This window comes from Cottoperca gobio, chromosome 22 (assembly GCF_900634415.1).
Source record: "Cottoperca gobio chromosome 22, fCotGob3.1, whole genome shotgun sequence".
NCBI lineage: Eukaryota > Metazoa > Chordata > Actinopteri > Perciformes > Bovichtidae > Cottoperca > Cottoperca gobio.
Window position 1 is genome coordinate 15,745,529 of NC_041376.1, and position 21,891 is coordinate 15,767,419.

Below are 21,891 nucleotides of genomic sequence, written 5' to 3' on the forward strand. Positions count from 1 at the left end.
GAAAAAGTACAAAGACTGACTTCTTCTATCTGCAACTTTTCTGACCTCCGTTGCCATACGGAGTGGTAACTATATATATTTGATAAGCATGGTGCAGTTTGTAGCATGGGGATATATATCACACTCAAAACATCTTTATCATGGGACAATAATTGAGCTTATTATTTTATGTATCATGCATGTCTAAATGCTCCATGGTGCACAAAGACTTGCCCTCCCACAACGTCAATTACAGCAATCACCAACAGCAGTCAACCGACAGACTGAGGAAAGACAACCAATATGCAAATATACAGGACTCAACTGCAATCATATGCAACCACCTGTTACGAGTAAGCAGAACAGACCAAACGTGAATCTCTACCGGGCTTATTCTGCTGAACAGAAGGTTTTCCTCTCTTAATAAGGGGAACCTGTCCTTTGATGCGCGAAGGAATAACACGCTTATAATTAATGTGAACATCACCGTGCAATACACAAATTGCAGGAAACATGCCGGCTCTAATAAAGACAAATGGATGGCGGAGCTCTTGGGAATGAATGCTGTGAAAACTTCATAATGGAGAAGTACAGCACACAAATACAATAAAATAAAAACAAGAAAGAATCCCAATACTGTCTAAATGAGTTTGCTCCAGTGTTTGGACTTTGAATTTACTGTGTTTGTTCATTTAAAGAGATGTTTGCTGCCTCGAGAAAATTAATTAAGAAATAGCACATCTCAAGGTTTTACACAATCGCTACCTTTTCCCATTGACATGATTTGATACACGTTATTTAGGTAATAATGAATGTGACTTATTTGAATTAAAAAAATGTAGTAAGTAGCTTTTAGTAGTTTTGGGCCATGATGTAGGTCTCTACAGATTTAAGTCCTGAAAGTGAAAGTGATTCCTGTCCCACCTCATTCTGAAAGTGAAATACTGCCTGCAAACTCAAACTGTGCAACCTGATGACTGCAATGCCAATTTCAATGCGTCAATGTGTAACTACAGTTCATCACTGTTTCTCTCTTGCTGTAGCAATAAAGCAAATTAAATATAGGTCAATCCAAATGATGAGCAAATCGGAATAGAGAGCCATTTGGTGTGCACTAAGTTAGATGGAGGATTAATATGCACTGGAAATACTATAAATACCCACTACATGAAGGTGTCAAGTCAAAAGCCGGATGTCTTTGACTTGCATTAGCCTGTCTTCCTGAATGTCTGTCTCTTTGTTTGCCTGTCTGTCTGGCAGCCCATATCAGACCAATGATGGAGAAAGCTTTCATTGTTTTAAAGTGTCCTAGACCAGCCCCACACCCCTTTGCCATGGGGGGGGGGGGCGAAGGCAAGGCCAAGCTAAAAAGAGACAGTGACCTCACGTCACCCACCAGTGGTTACCAGCAATGCCGGGAGTCCCGAAACGAGGGGGCGATGCAAACAAGGATGGCCATTGTCCAAAAGAGGCAGTCAGCGCTCCGGGGCAAGAGCGAGCTGAAACTGAGGAGAGACTGAGGAAGTGCTGTGTCAGGATTGTGACACAGAATATCAGTGAAACTCCACTGAGGAGGAGGAGGAGAGATCAGAAGTGGGAGAGGGGGGGGTAAGAAAAAAAGCTGTAGAGCTCAAGCAAGTAGGCCAAGGCTAATGATAGCAGGCTTGAGACTCAGTTTTCGTTTCATTTGTAGGTAATAATGACACTAAAAACAAAACTGAACATTTCTAATAAAATATGTGAAGAGAGCAGCAGTACTGCGTTACTGTATAAATAGTACAGTTCTGATGCACATACCTGACACTGAGAGATTTGTTTTCCCTAAGACTACTGTGGTTCAGAAAAAGCAACAAGAAATGTTCTTGTATGTTTGAACAGGAGTGCAGGAGAAACACTCCCTCACTAATTACAGTTAAGGTGTCCTCATGCTCAGTAGTTAACCTTAGCTGTTCGAGAGCTGTTTTCGTGCCAATGACAGACTGACAGCTGAGCTTGTATTGGGCGACTCCAGGTGAAGCAGGGTGATACAGAAAAAGAGCTAGGTTGACTTCTGCCAATATAACTAAACACTTTTTACAGTATATTTAGAAAACTCAAGCCGATCTGTTGCGCATCCACAAGCACTCGAAGGTCTGCGTAATGTACAGTTCGTCATCAGAGGGTGTACGCGAAGGCTCAGTTCAGACGTCTGCGGACTACCAATTTCTTGTGACCGCGCAGATAGACCACACGAACTACTGGGCATGTGTGGAACGCCTCTCCCAAGCAGACAGTATGAACAGAACTACTACGTGTCTGTGGTGTCCAGGTCATCGTCGAAAGCCACGCTTTCTGCTGCTGGGGACTTAGAATATGTGTACCGAATTCTAGAACAATCCATTCAATAGTTGTCAAGACATTTCACAAAAAAAGGAAACCTCTTGGTGGCACGTGAGAAAAAGTCAAATTCAGTAGGATTTGACCTCTGGTAACCTTGACTGATTACAATTGTATAACGTTCGACTACAGTTGTTGAGATAATTTAGCCGGGACCAAAACCGTGGAGTGACTGACTGACAGGCACCGATCAACATTGCCATCCCTATTGTGGCAAAAACTCAGTTATAGCCAATAACAAGACACTGCACCGGTTTGTCTTGTACTGAATGTTCTGACTTTGAGCGAACAAGGTAACACTTGAATACTGCAGCAAAGCATTGGTCGAACATAGAGGAAGAGAGAAGCACTGAGCCAAAAAGCAATGTCCGTGTGTTGCAATGCGTGCGTGTAGACATGTGAGTCTGTACAGACTCTTCACTGAATTGATTTTATACGCTCTGCTGAAGGCTGTGTGTGCCAAAACAAATCTATGTGTTTTTTTCATGAATAGGATAAGCCCTGCGGAAAATGTACAGATTTGATACTTAAAAAAACAAAAGATGCAATAATCGCAATCTCGGCTATTTGAGAGCTGAGATTTAACATTTGATGAAATGAAATGAACTGAAAAATATATATATCTGCATGCCCTCTAGATCACTCTGTATGAAAGGAACATTTTTCTTATGGCTTTATCCACAGGGGGTAGATATAGCCTTCAACAATACTCTCTGGTTCAATCTGGACCTTATAATCCAATTATTTTGACACAACGTACTGGTTAAACCTGTGTCAAATGATTAAACCGAAACTTGGCTTATGATAAAACCTGTCACTTCTAATACATAAATCACTGATACTTTCCTTTTTAGAAAATAGCCTATATCTTTAAGAAGAAATGTATAATCGTATTACATTAAGATATTAGGATTTGATTCAATATCAATGTTAAAAAAACGGCACATTAAAAATATATTGGATTATCATTACCATTTAGTCAAAAAAGCACAGTTGGAATATTATAAAATAATATGCCAAAGAAAAGAAAATTCATGTTCTTTCTGCCTATTGATTAATTCGCTCAAATTAAACCTTTTTCTGATTAGAGAGCAGCACTGGTAGTTCACTGTTGTGCGCTTAAAGGAAAATTAAGAAAAGTGTGTACTTGAAAGAAAATTAAGTAAAGTAGTTTAGAAAGAAACAGGCAATGCGTCTTAAACCGAATGTGCAAGTGGTACGTGGAAATATTATTGACAATTTTCAAATAATGCAAAATAAGGGTAAAATTAGCCAACTTTGTCCTAATGAGTTGAAATAACTTCAATTAGAGATATACTTGTCAGGTATCTTTCAATCAATCAATGTATTTGTCACATGTTATCGTATAAGATACGACTCCAGTGTAATATAATCCCGTCAGTTCAATACATTGATGCATTTAAAAAAAAGATTTTAAATAGAATGGGACTGGGGTAGCAGTCTTAGACAGTGACCTCATTTAGGATCTTAGTGGCCTGAGGGCAGAGGCTCTTCCTGAGACTCTCAGCGCTGCCTGGTGCATCCGGTACCTTCTTCTCGACCTCAACGAGGAGAAAAGGCTGTTATCCGGGTGGTTGGGATCCTTAATGATTCTCCTAGCCTTATTCTTGCAGCACTTAGTGTAAATATCCTTTAGTCAGGGTAGAGCACTGCCTACTCGACATTCGGCCGAACAAACCACTCTTTGCAGGGCCTGGCGGTCCTGTTCGGTGGCATTTCCATACCAGGCAGTAATGTTCGCTGTCAAGGCGCTTTAAATAGTGCACAAGTAGAAATTCCTCAGTATTTGACGGGATACGCGGAATTTCCTTAAGCGTCTGAGGTGAAACAGTCTCTGCCTTTCACAAGAATAAGGGTCTACACTGCACTTAGGCACAGCAATGCATCAGCATGATCACAATAGCAATGCTAACATCTTGATGTTTAGCAGACATAATGTTTATCATGTTCACCATCTTAGTTTAGCGTGTTCGCATGAGGACATTTGATAATAAGCACTAAAAGTACATCTGAGTCTGATGGGAAGGTCATTCGTTTTGGAAGTGTTCGGTAAACCAAAGTATTGGACAAATTCAAATGTAAACCCAATGATGAAAAGCCACCAGTCATTATTGTTTCCTGGAGGGAACTTAAATATCTGCAGCAAATTTCATGGGCTGACATATTCTGTTTGTTTCCTTGTGGGGAATATCACACATTTCACTACAATCCATCCAATAGGTATATAGATATTTCAGTTTGAAGACTGACTGGTAGCCCTGGGCCACGCCACGAGCACGGCTAAAAACAAAATACCACATAGTATTGTTTGAATAAAGACAAAACTACTGTTTTTAAATGTGAGTTATTGCATCAGACGTATAGACATTTGTCAACATTTGCCACAAAGCAATGATTCCTTTAAGTTACAATTTTAGGTAGGAAGTATTGTGAATTAGTTGAGGGCACGGGAAGAACTTAACAGAAACAGTGTTTTCCTTTAAGAACAAAATGTACACCTAAATCTTCACACTGAATAGACCCAAGTTGACAGAATTATGTCATCCTGTGCCATCCGTCTGTGCCATCTCCGATCCAATATTTATCTTAGGCCAATGAGAGAGGGACTGGCATCTGAACATGCAAGATAATTATATAGGCCAACAGAAGATATTTGTTTGTACGTCTTAAATGTGATTTTTATAGATGCTGGCAACCTGATCCAATAAATCGCTGTAGACTTGAAAGTGCAAGGCATTAAAAAAAACTCCCAAGTATTAAATTAATCTCTGTTAGTCTCTAATTCAAGTGTGGGCTCACACCCTGTTTCGCCCCCGGAGAGTGCCAAGTCTAAGATCATGCTAAATTGCTCTTGTCATGTGTTTAAGACACTTGGCATTCTCAGCCCAGTGTTTTTTTTGTTTTTTTTACTGTGATCTGGCGGTTGTGTCCAACACAGTACAACTTGTTAACAGAAATAGCCCTTTTCTGACTACTATTAATGTGATTCAGTAACTGCTTTAGCCTAATACCAATCCACTGTGAGGGCTGATATGGTCCCAGCTATCGTCCCTTGGCACTTACGTCTCTTGTTTTCTCCCATCCATCAGCTGGTGTTTAGGAATTGCCAAACTGCTTTCCTCCAGCCATCTCTGCTAGCAAACAAATAGCCTGCCTATTAAAACCATTCCCAGACCTGTCAGTGAGCCCTGCCAATAATAAACTCTAATAAAAGCTGGAATGCATTATTCCCTGTAGCAGGAAGGAAGCAGGAGCAGCAACAGTTGGTACACTATGCCCAGGTTGATATAATCCTGCTTTATGGGCCGTCTGAGGTCCATTGTTAGAACATTAACAGGGGACGAGATGGAGCAGCAGATAGGAAGCGCTCACCAATGCTTGGCATTCAGGATTACCAGGGGGTAACTTGAAGTTGCGAATGTTTCCTTTTCCTTGACCGAATAGTGATTAAATTGGCTTTACACTACATTTTCTTAGTGGGAGTTGTCCTGATATCTAAATAACAGACAATGTCTTATTGTCTAAGGACTTTTAAAAAAACAATTTTTAAAGTTGAAAAATAAGCAATTCTTACTGTGAATACATACAACAACATTTTCTCTAAAAAGGCAGGAAGAAAGACTGACCAATGAGCCTAACTGTCATGAAAGCATTAAAGGATAAGGCTGGTGTCATTCTATATTTTTCCGATCATCAACAAATCCCATGAAAAGACCAAAACCAAGAATTTCACGTCCTTCTCACTATACTTTCTAACTTGCCTATCTGTGGTACCTAGACTCAGCCCTAGATGTGTCACAAATATTTAGTTTAGTAAAAAAAAAAGGATTAGTTCATGAAGGAACAAGTCATTTATGTGTTTTTAATAGTTTTAGTACTCGTTGGGATACATTAATTGTTAATTTTGGTCTTTTCATTGTACTTGACAATTAGATATATAGGCCTAGAACAGGGGTGCCCAAAAGGTTGATCAGTGTAGTGCGGGTAGATCACGCAACGTCATTTTTTTTTATACAGGTAGATCATTTCAAATATAGCTCATAAGCCCAAAAAGTGTGGTCACCCATCGCCACCCTTATTTTCTAAGCCTCACAACTTCTACTTCCCAGATTTGACAAAATACATCTAATCAATTTTGCTATTCTTGCCCACTGACTGACTGACAGGCATTACACAGGAGTAAATGCAATACACGATAGAAATAATAAATTAGAATGCACTAAATATGCCGACTACAAATATGAACATTAGAGATTGTATGGACCCAGTTTAGAGGTGAAATACTGCCCCCTATTTCTTTGGAGCAGGTGGCTCGGAATTAAACATTGAACCTTTAAGGAAAAAATCAGACAATTACAGGCTAAAAGAATGGCATTCAGGGTGTTTTAACTGCCATCAAAAGTCAAAACAATTTGACCCGAACAGTATGAAAGGAATTCGAGGGGCAACTGGATTGCAATTACAGCTATAAATAGAAACATGTATGATTATTCAAGCCTGGGTGAAGTGGGGAGATAAGTAGATAGGTATATGAATAGGCTGAACAAAACCAGCAGAAGATATTTCTTTCCATTATTGAAAATATGTTAATCTTTTTTTCTGTTCATGCTAAACCTAAAACTTGCTCAGTTGATTAACCCAAACGCAACTAATTGAGCTAATTAATGGCTGCCCAGATGGGGGAACAGCGCCGAACAATAACAAATCCACAGGATGCAATAGAGACCATTTCTGGAATTTACAGTGCAACTAGATAGAGCCTGCCTCTGTACCACACAGCCAAGTACTGCAGGCAGGATAAGTGGAAACATGTTGATGTTGTATCTAGAGAGGCCATCGAGGCTGGCTAACCCCCTGGTCTCGGGCGCAAACACACAGACTCAGAAAGATACAAAACTGTGGGGAAGTCCCAAAATGTGGATAGTGCCTGCACGCATCACCGGACAAGTCTGGACCAGACAAATGATACATTATGCACAAAGAAGGGGACAGAGGGGCAGACAAATAATAGCATTAGGTGAGTAAAAAATAAAAGGTGCAATTATAGATAACTGTTCTTATGTGCTACATACTTACTCCTATCTCACGGCAGAAAATCATTTAGAGATTCGTGGCTCATGTATTGCTGTCCCTTATTTTGCCATGGTTAAACAAATAACTCTTGTGCTGTTTATCCAAATCAATGTCAGTGATCTAAGGTGAACATGATTTGTATTTACTGAAAGAAAAATAAATAAAACACATCTGTATGGTTCTTCCAAGGCTCCTTATATTGTTTCATTTGCCCAATTGCAAGACCTTTTAACTCCGATATGTGGGTGTGTACGGTGTATCAACATGATTACAGAACAGTGCAGCACAATTACAAAATGACCATACTGCCAGAACAAAAATCCTTATCATTTACTGAATTAGGGAAGAAAAAAATAACCATGTTATGCAACAGTACATGTTATACGTAAGAGGTTTAAGTAATATTGCTCTCGACCTTGCCTCCCTCCTTTCCTGCCTCTGTCTTTGTCACTTCCTCCTCTCTGCTCAGTTTTACCAGTAACTCGTGGGTAGACCTACTTTGTTGTATTTCTGTCACTGTTCTCCAAGTTTGGTTAACTCCTCTCAGCTGGGCTTATGTTGACTTCACCCTTGATCACTATTCTCCTGTAATACTGACTGTGTGTTGTCACTGATAAGCCACAGTGTCTGGAAATAAATCTTCTGTGAAACTTTAACACGTTTAATGAGAAATTGGTGATGAAAGTTGTTTTATTTTATTTATTTTAGTAGGCAGTACTTTTATCTGTGTGTCCTAATTTACTGGGAACTGAGTTGTACGTATGTACTGCATTCACATTACCCTGCACTAAGGCTAGTCCAACAACATTAATTTAGCTCCCATGGTAGAATCAACATTGCATGTTCTATACTATTTAAAAATTTACAGTCTCTACATGTCCACCGCAATTAAGCTATTTCTTACAAGCCGCCTTTTAACTACCGACTGGAATCAATTAAATCTTTAGGTTGTACGGTTATAATTGTGTCAGAGTGGTAAAGTAATGATTACAGTTAAGAAGGCAATCACTTTAAGATTTATTTCCATGTTAAACGGAACAATGGCTCCCTGTCTGTCCAAAATAAACCCATTAGACCTGCACATGACTTTCCACAGCCCTAACAGCATTAGATTCATGAAGCTAGAGCGAGAGTTAACATGAGTGACCAGTTATAAACTAGCCTTACAGTACGTGTATCAAAGCAGTCTGAGGTGAGGAACTGCCCTACATTTGAACTCGCCAGTGAACCCTTGCACCGTAGCAACAATGCAACAGTGAACCTCAATACATTTGTTGCAGACTTTTCTCATATCCCGTGGCTTATGGAACTGCTATAAAAGGTTTATTATAAGGCCTCTCATCATCCTGCTGGGGTATTCACGTCTCTTTCATCTGTCATGCATTGTGGTTTAAATGTTGAAAGGACTTTTCTTAATAACCACTAAGGATTTTTTTTTCCATTATTGTTACTGTTGTATTTCATGTTTGAGTGACTACACCTTTTAAAAAAGGTGGCATGCAAGAAGTTCAGCAGTGTTGACTCAATAAGGTCAATAAGGCCCATTACTCCACCCAACTGACAGAAACAATACTGTGGAAACTGTACACCCAGTGAGTGCTACAAAATAATACCAAAATCGACATACTATTTTGGACATACAAGTAATGCTGTTTTTAAAATGTTCAAAAAATGATAACATTATTGATGGATTAAAACAAATTCTATATATAAATATTTGTATTAGTATTTTCCTTGAAGGTAACAAAGTCTATCTGGTAAACCAGTCGCTAATGTTACCATCATTCACATTAGTGATACACAAAACTACTTTTTTAAATTTGGAAATAACTCTTACGTAGATTTTACTTACGGTAATTATGCTGACAAACTGCTGCATGTGGTAATTAAAGCTGAATATAACATCTAAACTGAATATGATGACAGCTCTCAGACTCCACTTTGGATGCACAGACTATTGTTGGAGATCTTGATTAGGGTGATTAAAAAATGTATGCGATATACTTAAAGTATAACTGGGGGATTCTGACTATTGTTTATTATCTGCTAGCCTTAGCTAACTGCTATCTAGCTACAAGGTTGGAAAATGACACGCACAGGCAGCTGAACCAATAGTGTTTAGTGACCGACAGACTCGTCACTGTTATTCTTTGTGAACAGCAAAAACAAGCTATCCATGCTAACTAAATTATTGAAATTATACATAGTGGCATATTATTCCTTAAAAAAACATCTTTAGCAGAGCTGTATTAGATATTTTTACACTATAACATTTAAATGTAATAATAATAATAATAATAATAATACATTTAATTGTATCATGCTTAAACTGTACTTAAAGGCACTTTACATGTTCACTTAATACGGTGTTCCTATGAGTCAGTTTATAAAAATGTAAATATGAGAACACGCAAACAGCTTTGATTCTGCCCTCCGTATTATGCTGGACAATTGTGCGTAGGGAGGTTGTAGTGACGGGATATTGTATTCTTTAAGTGGTACTTTGTCACATGGGCTCGTTCTGGCTCAAACCATTGTTCACTGGAAGTATAATTTGATGAAAGTCAAAACTGTTTAAAGAATTTCTAATATGGATACCATACCATACAAGGTGGCCGTGGATGTATCATGTTAATGTTTTAGTCCTGTCATTTTATTTTATTTTGCAACAGCAATACATTTGTCTGTCTTAACAGAAGCATGATAACTAACCTCCTCAAGGCCTGGTGACAGCAGGGGAAAACACAAGGCTAACCAGAGAAGCTAATGATACCCTTGGTCAGCTGTAAACAAGAGCAACGTGTTGCTGAGACATCAAGTATTCTACCAGCCACTGACAGAGGACCTAAAATTAGCCTAATGTTTACCCCCATTGGAGGACAACAGCTTGAAACTTATTGCTAGTGAGGGCCCAAAGTCAAGTGTACTTCCCATATCTATTAACACTAATTCAGTTTTCTGTAGCACAAAGTTATGTTTTACTTGTCAATAATCAGCTAAATGTTATCAGTTTGTTTAAATAAATAGGTCAGATGTTTCTTTACTATTTGTTGTACGAGTCACCAAAACTACACATGGTCCATTTGTTATAAAATTAACCTTTCTAAATTAACATTGCTGCCCAGTCCTGATGGTAAACATTTCCCAGGGGAAATGGGGAAAATGTTAGGAATTGCTGGGAATTCAGTGTTTTAAAGAGTTAGAGGGGGTTGTACTTACTGAAAACGTACAGGCAAATGGAGTGAGTAGGAGAGAAGGATCTCAGGCTGAGAAACAGATGAAGGAGGATTATGAAAGCATGAAGGGCAAAACACAGCAAGAATATAAGTGAGGAAAATAAACATGCGATCGGCTGCCAAGCACTGGCTCAGCAGAGGTACTTCCCCTTATGTGCACAGCTGGATTTGTTAGACGGTGAGCAATACTCCCCTCTCTTCTCCCAGACTCTGACACAAGCAGGGGAATTTAGCTTCTCCGTGCTAGGCTGCTTCAAAAATAGTACTGGATAACTGCATGGCAGCAACTTAACAACCAGGAAGTACTCAATAGACTGCAGAACTCCATCAAGACCTCATAATCGCTATAATAGTAACATTGATGACAGACCATTCCTAGACTAAATTGTACAAGGTAATTAATTCAATTGATTTTTAACTAATAGGATATAATTTTTTCATACATGAAAAGTCTAGCCAAGTACACATCAAATTATTCTGCACCACATGATTTACGTTAAATGCCAACGTTCAGTACCAATACAGGAAGTTAAGTGCCCTATATGTAGTGAATCAAAAAGTAAGGGTGTGGAGGTCAGGGTGGTGAATGGACATGTACCACATCTGAAGCCCCTTTCACACATGCACTGCCAACCTGAAATGATCTAGATATTATCTAGAGGAGCTGTATGCAAAAATGCAAATGTCTGAGTCATTCGGACCGGACAGCAAACAATCCTGCTAGCTCCCTAGTACAAAGTCTGTGTAATGTCCGACTGAGCCCATGTTGAATAGAGACGCTTATTGTTCGGAGTGATAGTCGTCGTGTTGATGACGTTTCTATCGCGGGTGGTGTGAAACCGGAAGAAATCAAACAGCCGTGGGTGAAGAAGAAGGGTCATTTACATGAAGATGCTGACGAAAATGTGTAACTGGAGAGACGACGAGACTCGGGAGTATTTCCAGTAAGGCAACGCAAGGTACGTTTATTTATAAAGCACATTTCAATAACAAGGCAATTCAAAGTGCTTTAAAAACATTAAAAGCATAAAGACATAGTGCAAAAGAAGACCCATTATAAAATGACATTGTAAAACAATTTAAAACGGTCATAAAATATCCAAGAGAATAGAAATAAAAACAAGCTAAAGTAGAATAAGACACGTATAAAATATAAGAATAAAAGTTACAGTGCAGTGCAAGATATGAATAATTATTAGATTTTATAAAAGGCAGTGGCAAACAGTAAAGTTTTCAGCCTTGATTTAAAGGCAGCGAGAGTTGCAGCTGCAGTTTTTCTGGGAGTTTGTTCCAGATATGTGGAGCATAAAAACTGAACACTGCTTCTCCATGTTTAGTTTTGACTCCAGGGACAGAAAGCAGACCCGTCCCTGACAACCTGAGAGTTCTGGATGGTTCATAACATAGCACAAGATCAGAAGGTATTTTGGCCCTAAACCATTTCAGTGCTTTATAAACCAACAGCAGTATTTTGAAGTCAAGTCTTTGACGGAGAGAAAGCCAGTGTAAAGACCTCAAAACTGGAGTGATGTGAGCCACTTTCTTGGTGTTAGTGAGGACTTGAGCAGCAGCGTTCTGAATTAGCTGCAGCTGTCCAATCGATTTTTTAGTGAGACCTTTAAGACACCGTTACAGTAATCGAGTTTACTGAAGTTTTTCCATGAATACACCTAGATTTCTGGTCTTGTCTGTGGTTTTTGACATTGAAGATTGAAACTGAGCGCTGACTTTTAATTGTTCCTCCTTGGCTCGAAAAAAGAATTACATCAGTTTTATATTTGTTAACTGAAGAAGATTCTGACACATCCAATCATTGATTTGTTCAACGCACTTACTCAGTGCTTGTTTTGGACCATAGTCCCCTGGCGAAATGGTTATGTAAATGTGTGTGTCTTCTGCATGGTTATGGTAACTTATTTTTTTGTTTTCCATTATCTGCGCCAGTGGAAGCATGTAGATGTTAAAGAGAAGAGGCCCCAAAATGGAGCCTTGAGGAACTGTGCATGTCATGTTTGTCTGCTCAGATGTGTAATTACCTATATAAAAACAAAGTAGTCCCTGACATTAAGAAGGATTCAAACCAGTTTAGCACTGTGCCACAAAGTCGCACCCAGTTTTCGAGTCAGTTAATACCAAGACTGAGATTCTGCCACTGTCTGTGTTTAAATGCATGTCATTGAAGACCTTTACAAGAGCAGCCTCACTGGTAGATATAAAAATAGTTGTTCAGAGTCAAAAAGTTGTTCAGCTATTGAAAAACAACATTTTCAATGATTTTACTTAAAAATGGGAGGTTTGAAATGGGCCTATAATTTATAATTAGTCTAGATTGTTCTTTTTTTAAGAGTGGCTTGATGAATGTAGTTTTCAGGGCCTGTGGGAATACACCTGAGATAAAAGACGTGTTAACGATTTGTAGAAGATCTGAGGCCATGCAATTTGAAACATTTTTGAAAAGACCTGTTGGTTGAATATCAGGCAGCAGGAGGAGGATTTCAGATGTTGTATAATGTCCTCAAGATGTGTGCACGGAGATATCAAAGTAAACACAGGAATGATCAGATAGCTCAAGATCGGTCACCACAACCTTGGAAATGTTCAGACCCTTGCAGATAATTAAGTCCAGAATCAGCCACTTATTGTGTGTGGGCTCCGTCAAATGCTGAGTCGGTCCATAAGAGTGTGTAAGTTACAACGCTTCTGACACTGACAATCTCCTGTTGTGTGCTATATGAGTTAAGGTAAAATCCGGAGAATCCAGTCCGGATACGGTCCAGAGTTCATATGAGAAAACGGCTTGATCTGCATGCAGGACACAGGAGTTCTAGTCCGCCACAGACTTACAATTAACTTTTTCCTTTTTATTAACCACAAACACAATTTTTCCTAACCATAACCAGGTGTTTTAGTTCTAACCCTACCCATATCTAAGCAATATTTGACTTGCCATAACCAAGATCTTTCCTTACCCAAAACCATACAGTAGTTGTCATGTGCAGATATTGCAGAAAGATTCAAACATCTGAGTGTACACTTACAGTAACTTGTAATAGCTTAAAAGCTCTTGTACATGCCTCCTCCATTATTGTGTTTTGATGTGTTGCGCCAAAAAGTCATTTTACTTGGTAGCCTAATAAGAACTGATCAGTGAAATGGCAATAATTTAGTTCCCACATACTCCACCAAGTACATAAAACCAACTTTAAAAAAATGTCAATGTCTGGAAGACAGAGAAGTACAAGGTTGCTTTAAAATGGAGAATAAAGTCTTGAGAGGAACCAGAACGCCTGACAAAATAAATTTGAGGTTTCGTACGAAAAACAATGTTTTCTTTGACTTTGCTGGAAGTATGTTATTCCTTCATGGAGTGTTGAGATTACTTGTTGGAAGAAAAAGTGTTTTACATAGACCAAGTCCAAAACCTGTTAAAATCCACTGTGAAATCTAATTGTAAAACCCCTGAAAAATAACGTATTTGTAAAATCAACAAAAACTATTACAGAGTATTAATTTTTACCTATAACAAAATGAAGTGGTTAAAACATCCATACAGATTATCTGGAATTTATGGTCATGTTGTAACCACTTTTAGTGGTGCAGCAGCTTGTATTACTATACAAACACCTAAACCACACCCTATTTGAAACTACACAGTGCTGATGCAATCGGTCTTTAAAAGCCAGTTCTCATACTAGACATGCAATTATTTACAAAGTCTAGATACTTTTATCTCATACCTTTATCTGGTTAAAGTTAACATTTACATCAACACTGGAAACAAGTTCTTTGAAAACAAATGCCATGAATATCCCCTACAGGTACATTTCCTGGAAGCCTAGCAGATCATGAACCTCATAATCGGGTAAATTAACTGTTAATAATACCAATCATCTGAGTGCTGGGTAATCTATACTGTCTTTATTAAAGAGTAGGTTGACATACATGTCATACACAAACTATGCTGTTTAGGCTAGCTTGCTAGTGAATCATGGCATGAGAGAGATTTCAGATAACCAGTAAGTCAAAACAGAGTTTATGGCATGGCATAATGAAATACAACTGCCAGTTATTGCAACATTCCCAGTTATTTAACAGTGCACACCCATAGTGGCTAGCTTGCTTTCACAGAAGGTGTATGCAACACTGCTTGAACTCCCTCTGGTGATCAGTGAAGTTGTAATCAGCAATTTGACGCATCCGTCTTACATTTAGGACCACAAAGGAGAGCAACGTGGCAAATTAATAAAAAGACTTTAGCAAGTGGAAAATAATAAAAATGTGTTTTCTTGTGCAAAAGAATAAAATAATCCAAACATTTTGAATGCAATAAATTAACATATAAAAGGTATTCGACAAAAACATGGAATTCATTATTCTTATGAGTGTAGATACTCACCGGTAGTTCTGAGGGTTCAGGGAGAAACTCGGCATCTTCTCCAAAAATAAAATCTGGTGGCAATTCTGGATACTGTGCATTGAATATAATATCCCCTGGGAGAAAAGAAGGAAAACACAATCATCATCACTAATATGGACAATATATGAATTTCAAAAGTTGACTTGTTTATTTGTATGCTATAAAATGATCCCAACGTATTCATTCAATACAATTAGGATCAATCTAACTTTTATCTCATATGATCTTATTTTCATATATTCACACTCCCATAAACTCTAACTGGGCTCTGAAATGCAATTTTCTTTCAAAGTAAAACAACGTGTCATTTCTTAATATTAATATGTAAATCCACCTTATTCTGTATAGTTTTAAGATATGGAGAGTCATTTTTTAAACACTGCTGACACAAGCAAAACTGCACAGGGAGCACGTTGACATTGTCTTCTTCATAATCTGACAGGTAACAGCTTGTTAGGCTTTTTTCCAGTGGCTGTCTTAAAAACGGCATTATATGCATTTAAGGTCTGGGGTCTTTTTAGTTAGAAAGAAAGGTGCCAACTAGAACCATATGTTTTTTTTTGGCTTGTCACCATAGGATAACCCTTTTTCAGAGGGTTCTACCAAGAACTATTTGTGGGGGATCAATCCAGAACCTTTTCTAATTCTAAGGGTGCTACCCATAACCCATCCATGGGGTTCTACAGATAACCCTTCTAATAAAGGGTCTCACCTCGTCTTTTAAGGGTTCTACAAATAACCATATTGTATTCTATTGCTGAAGCAAAATATTATTGAATCCCATATATTACATATTGTGGTTGGGGTGGCCCTAACCCCCTAACATTGGTTTTACTTTGACATGTCAGCCTGCGGCCATGGGAACAATATCTTGCAGCATTAGGCCGATGCTTTCAACAATCATTGAAGAACTTTGTTTTCATAAAACGATTCTTTGGATTCAAAAAAAGGGTTCTCAATGGAACCCTTAGGCTAACAAAGAACCCTTGAAGAACCCTTTCTTCAAAACAGGGTTCTTCAGAAGCAAATAAATCTGGGCAGAACCTCAACCCTTCAGGAAGAACCCTTTAGGAACCCTTATTTCTAAGAGTGTACAATAAGTAGCAAACTTGACATTTACCATTGAGGCCACTCTAATCCTACCAAACAGGTGTGTCTTTTAGAGATAATTGCATAGTTACTTGTTAATATAGCACATATTAAGAAAAGCAAAAATCAAGTTTGGTTTTAGTTTAAGTGTCAAAATCTGGAAGGAGTGAAACAATTAAGTGCTAAAATATTAGAATTAAAAAATTTATTTAGAGAAAAGGAAAAAATGACATACAGGGAAATGGCCCTCGCTGAGGCAAGGACAAGACCATCATAATATGATCACATAACACAGTGCTTGTGCTCTTACACAATTCTATTTGTGTGCTGCAACACTGTTCTGCTTTTCTTTTTGCCGTTCCTGCACCGCAAGAGGAGGCAAACGTAGACATATGGAAATATTTTTCCAGTGGAGAAGAGTCAAACAAGGAGAGGAGAGCATGTGCTGTAAATCCATTACAAACCACTGGCAGTCTGTCAGAGATGTACTGGCATGGTTCCAAAGGGAAATGGGGGGTCTTGGAAGTGCAACTTTTACAGGTTACATAGACTTTTATATATTGCTTTGTTCATAAAGCCTGAGACAGCCATGAAAAGTACAGTCTAGTCACTGCATAACATGTCTTCTCAAAGCCTTACTTCTGTTTCAGCCAGACATTTCATTAAGGTCATAAGGGCGTAATATGTACAACAAGAAAGGCCAGAAATTGTTGTTTAGCAGTACCAGACACGGTGGTGAAGTGGAGGGGGGCTGGCCTTGCATTAATAGAGTGTGCCTTGCTTTTGCACGCAGGTCCATAGACTGGCAGACACCAACCTGCGGCACTGCATCCTTGATTAAACAAACGTTCTTCCTCAGGCCAAAGCACAGGAAGGTACAGCAAATAGTACAACAGCTGCCGAGTCTTCCCATGCCAATGGCCTGTTTTTTGTTGTCGTTTTTTGTCAGGTTTCAATGTTTCAGGACTCCTTTCTAAACTATGATATTCTGTACACGGTAGATTATATCACCTTAAGGGTAAAAAAAGGGAGGATTAAATGGCTCTATCACAATATAAAATCCAAAATCTAAATAGAAGCACTTTTTGCATTATTCCTGTGTTGCATATTCTTCAACCTTACGTCTACACATTCCTGGAGTTTAGTTAAAACATCTTGATATAGGTCACAATCATTTCTGCAAATTTTGCAAAAAAAAAGCAAAGCCTACTTCCTCTTGCTAGACATTGGGTTTTTTTCCCCTCAAGCAGAGCCACATTTTCAGCAAACTTTATAGACAGACAAATACAACTTCTTACACATACGCTTTATGGATTTAGAATTGTATAATGTTCCCAAACTGCTCAGGCCCCATCCACCGCAGCTTGTACAGTAGGAATATTTATATTTATTATTTAGACCTGCACATTAACTGAACTCTAAAACCCACCACCGGTGTAAAAGGCATGTTTTCATAAATAAATAATTACTCGATTTTGAAAAGCCAGAAACTGTAAAAACAGACATTATTGTCGGATTTTCACATTTCTGACGGTCATTGAACAAAATGTGACCACATTATTTTTACGTTTTAAAGTTTTATAAAGTGACATTACATAAAAATCCCTTTATTAAAAAGAAACAGTTTGCACAAAATAAGTAGTTTTTTTCTTCAAATATTAGTAACACTTGTGGGAACTTGGAAACATGTTGTAAATATAGATTCCATTTTTTCCCAACTATTAGAAAATAAGTGATCAATTCTGAGTTTTCCCTATTTTTAGCCACGCCATGCTGTTCCCATAGAGGTGCAGGACTGATATACTGCAGTGAAACACGAGGCCACAGAGAGTCAAATCTGTCAAAAATAAAGGTCTGAAACAGCTCGGGGTTCAGAGAGTTAAAGACTCATTTTTATTTTGCGCATGCTCTGCAACGAGTAGGACATCTGTTCAAATGACTTGTCCATAACTCATAACTCATAACTCATAACTCATAACTCATAACTCATAAGCCACAAAAGCTATCTAGCTACGGTATCTTGGACTGTCTGGAGTTCTGATAAATGATAATATGTGAAATAATTGGTGCACTTACTTTGATAATTATGTATTTGATAGATGGTAAAAGATTATTTTGTACTCTTGTGCTGAATCAGTTCACATTTATCTCACAAAGCTTTTTCTTTTAAGTTTTGAAGTTTTTGTAGACCAACAACCATAATTATAATCAATTAACTTTAGGATGCATGCTCACACGGGAAAGTCTCTGATGTGGAGACCCTTCCAGTAAAAGTTCAGTGGCACCAAGAACAGCATGTTTACTGGTATCTTTTCACAGATTAAGCACCATTATAATATTATATAATATTCATCTTGTTTTTGTACTGTCAGTCTTACTTCTTAAACTGCAATTACAAAACATTCCCCTGGTGCCGTTTGGTTAATAATACATTTTGTTGTACAGAATGTTTACACGGTATTGCCAATGGCAACCCTCTTTCTAGTCGACTAAAGTGCTTGTCAGAATATTTCCACTGTTTTCATTTCGCCTTTTTTTAAGTGTACTGTATATGTGTGTTGAATTGATTTTTAATTAACCCACTGGTGTTGGTAACTTCATCAGGTGTTGACCTGAAAGCACTGTTCATCTTCAAGCCAGCCTACTGTGAGACATCATCTCTCAAAACTAGCCAAAGTAGGATTACAATGAAATAACATTTATTTACAACATTTTTTTAATTTATTTTTATCACAGGCCCATTTTTCTAGATAATCAATCAATTAACCAGAGCACAGTGGCAAACCTGCACATTCAAATGCTGTCAGAACTTACACTTTAGCGTACAAAACAACAAACAAATGGATTCAAAATTGACTAAATTGTTCAATCAGCGACTGTTCCTTCATTTTTGTTTGCTGAAAATCATTCTAGAAGAATATTGAGGGATAAAGATTAACAGCCAAGCCTGATTTTAAGACTGTGAAGAGCCTTAGCTGACCTCTAGTTCTGTTTCTACCACTTCTTTGTGACCTCATAAGGCAAACAATGTTTGCTAATAGCTTCTTTCCCGAAACTATTTTCTCAAAACAACAACTTATCAACGCAATACTCAACAAAAATGTGTGGCAATTTAACCAACATCCAAGACTAAACGGTTGGGATTCATTTGAAATGGTGGATAGGAGAATGACTCATTTACTTACATTTCAGGGTTTCTCCAGCATAGGGGATGTGAAGTTTGAAGCGATCACAGCAGGGACCGGGGGTCAGAGATGTACATCTGAACATGGGAGTTAATGAACACAGACATAATCAATCTAATAGTCTGAGAATATGTAAGCATCAGCAACGTCTAGGATGAATTAAACCACATCATATTTCTGATGGTGATTAACTGAACACTGTGTTCTTTACAGAGCCAAATAACTCATTACTGTCGCTTTAAGGCCTGTTGACACACACACACACACACACACACACACACACACACACACACACGTTTTGGTTATTTTTGGCACAGACCTTACCCTGGTCTAAAAAGGACAGTTCACCCCAAAATCATAAATACATATTTGTCTCTTCCCTGTAGTGTTTTCTATAAATCTAGATAGTTTGTTGCAGAGTGATGGAGATATCGGCCGTACAGATTTCTGCCTTCTCTCCAATATAATGTGACTAGATGTTACTCAGTTTCTGGTGCTCAAAGCACCAAAAACTCAAAAAAAAATAAAAAACTCAAAAGAAATGTCTTTTTCCAGAAATCATGACCCGGTTACTCAAGATCATTTTCACATGTTTGACATCAGAATGCTAGATTTCAGCTTTGATAGGCATGACATAAAAACAGGTCACTATTAGTGTTGTACAAAGACAGGAGGAGCAAGATGTCATCTCACCAAGCTGACAAAAGTCAAGCTACCTGAATAAGGCCTTATAGCTGGGACCACTCATTGCACCCAAGTGGTATCAAGCTGCTTGTCTGATGAAATGTCAGTTGACTGTTGTGTCCCTCATCGAATTCTGCCTTCACATTATATAAAAATAACGTAGAACTACTTGATGACTAAATGTATCAACCCAAACTTCAACCTTTCCACATCAACTTTAACTGCCATGACTTGACCTTTTAAAAAGGATTTAGGTTTTGTTCTCCGACTTAACCTGCATGCACATTGTGAGGTGTGAGATGTAGTGTGATTTTTCATTATTTTAATGTGAAATCGTGAATAAATAAATGAAGGTGTACTCATGAGACGTTTGGTAGTTAGTGAGACACATGACAACATTTTCTTTTCTTTTATTTCAGAATTCAGGAAATCAGAGAAATCTTCTCGGTACAAAAAACTATTGATGGAAACTTGCCCTTAAAGCCACCATGTAGGTGAACTTAAAATTCTTCACCTTTAACACCAAGCAGTGGTGGTATCAACAAAGATGTAAACAATACTTGGACTGCACCAATTTTCACTGGGATTGTCTAATATCCTGACAAACAACAACATGACATCAAAAGTCTCTTAGTAGTTTGTCATCAATAGAGACCGCCATTGTTAAAACCCAACTTGATCACCTGTAGTTGGAAAGGAAAGGTAAATCATTCAGTACAAATGATTACAAAGACAGATATCCACTGAATGATGAGGCTCAACACCAGCCACAACAGGAAATAATTGTAGCACAGCTTCCATTGCATATTCATATATCTAAATGTATCAACTATTTTTGGCAAGATTGAGCTAAATGTACCCTAATAATACCGTCATTAGTTTATTCGGGATATTGTGCCAATGTTACATGAATCAAGCAACGATTGAGCATTCTCAATTTGCCCCAACTATACCATGATGTAAAATAAAAAACACAAATTCTCAAAAACTAAAATGGAATCTATAACCACTTATATTCATAACATTAACCTAAAGAAACATCCAGGAGACTCCCAGGCTGGTATGATGTCAAACGGTACGGTTATGATTCACAGAAAATCTTTTGAATGCTAATTTGCAGTGAAACCCCCCCCCTCCAAAACCAGTCACCACTCACACTTAACAACTCTACTGTAGTTCTGACTGGTCACATTCTAATCATGGCTCATTATGTGTATATATGTAAATATTTATTATGCAACAGTAATTACATTTTTAGAGGGTTTGCCCTACGATCCACCCAACTTTCTCATCTCATTTGAATGCAGCGTCACTGCACTGCAAAAACATACTAAATGGACCCCTGTGCATCAAATTAGCAACTTATGGTACAGAACTGCTCCTCACCCAGTTTTGAGGTCTGTGACACGGAGACAGTTCGTGGAGTCGAGTCCAACACGGCCGTTTCGAACAACACTGGACAGCAAGGGCCGCAACTCAGGTGAGATCCGGTGCAGTGCAACCTCAGGGGACATATTGTTCATTTTATCCACTGTGAGTGAGGAGTCTGTGGAGATACAGCAACAATTCACTGAAATGCTTTAATGTACATCACGTGGGTGAAATGTTCATTTTTAGCTTTAATTTCCTATTGACTAAATGATGATATTTAAAAGGTTCAGGTATAAGGTAGCAACACATACAAAATCGCATGAAGAGCATTAAATTACTTTTTTTTTTTAAACAATTACATAAGAAAAAGAACATTTTCAGTCAAAGGTTTCAGAGGAAAAAAGTTCTGTCATCTTCCGAAAGCTGATTAGTTTTTTATTGTTCTATAAACTGAGTGATT

General features: G+C 38.1%; 1 protein-coding gene across 2 annotated transcripts in view; it reads right to left on the minus strand.

Moving 5' to 3' along the window:
• The window catches only part of babam2 (BRISC and BRCA1 A complex member 2), a 76,986-nt gene that overhangs the window by 54,368 nt on the left and 727 nt on the right, over positions 1 to 21,891 (minus strand). For both annotated transcript variants that reach the window (XM_029461416.1, XM_029461417.1), the window contains exons 2-4: positions 21,447 to 21,606; positions 19,377 to 19,453; positions 15,082 to 15,176 (exon numbers count right to left, since the gene is read on the minus strand). In XM_029461416.1, the coding sequence (XP_029317276.1) occupies positions 15,082 to 15,176; positions 19,377 to 19,453; positions 21,447 to 21,583 (309 nt within the window). In that variant the 5' untranslated portion in view covers positions 21,584 to 21,606. The remainder of the gene's footprint in view (positions 1 to 15,081; positions 15,177 to 19,376; positions 19,454 to 21,446; positions 21,607 to 21,891) is intronic.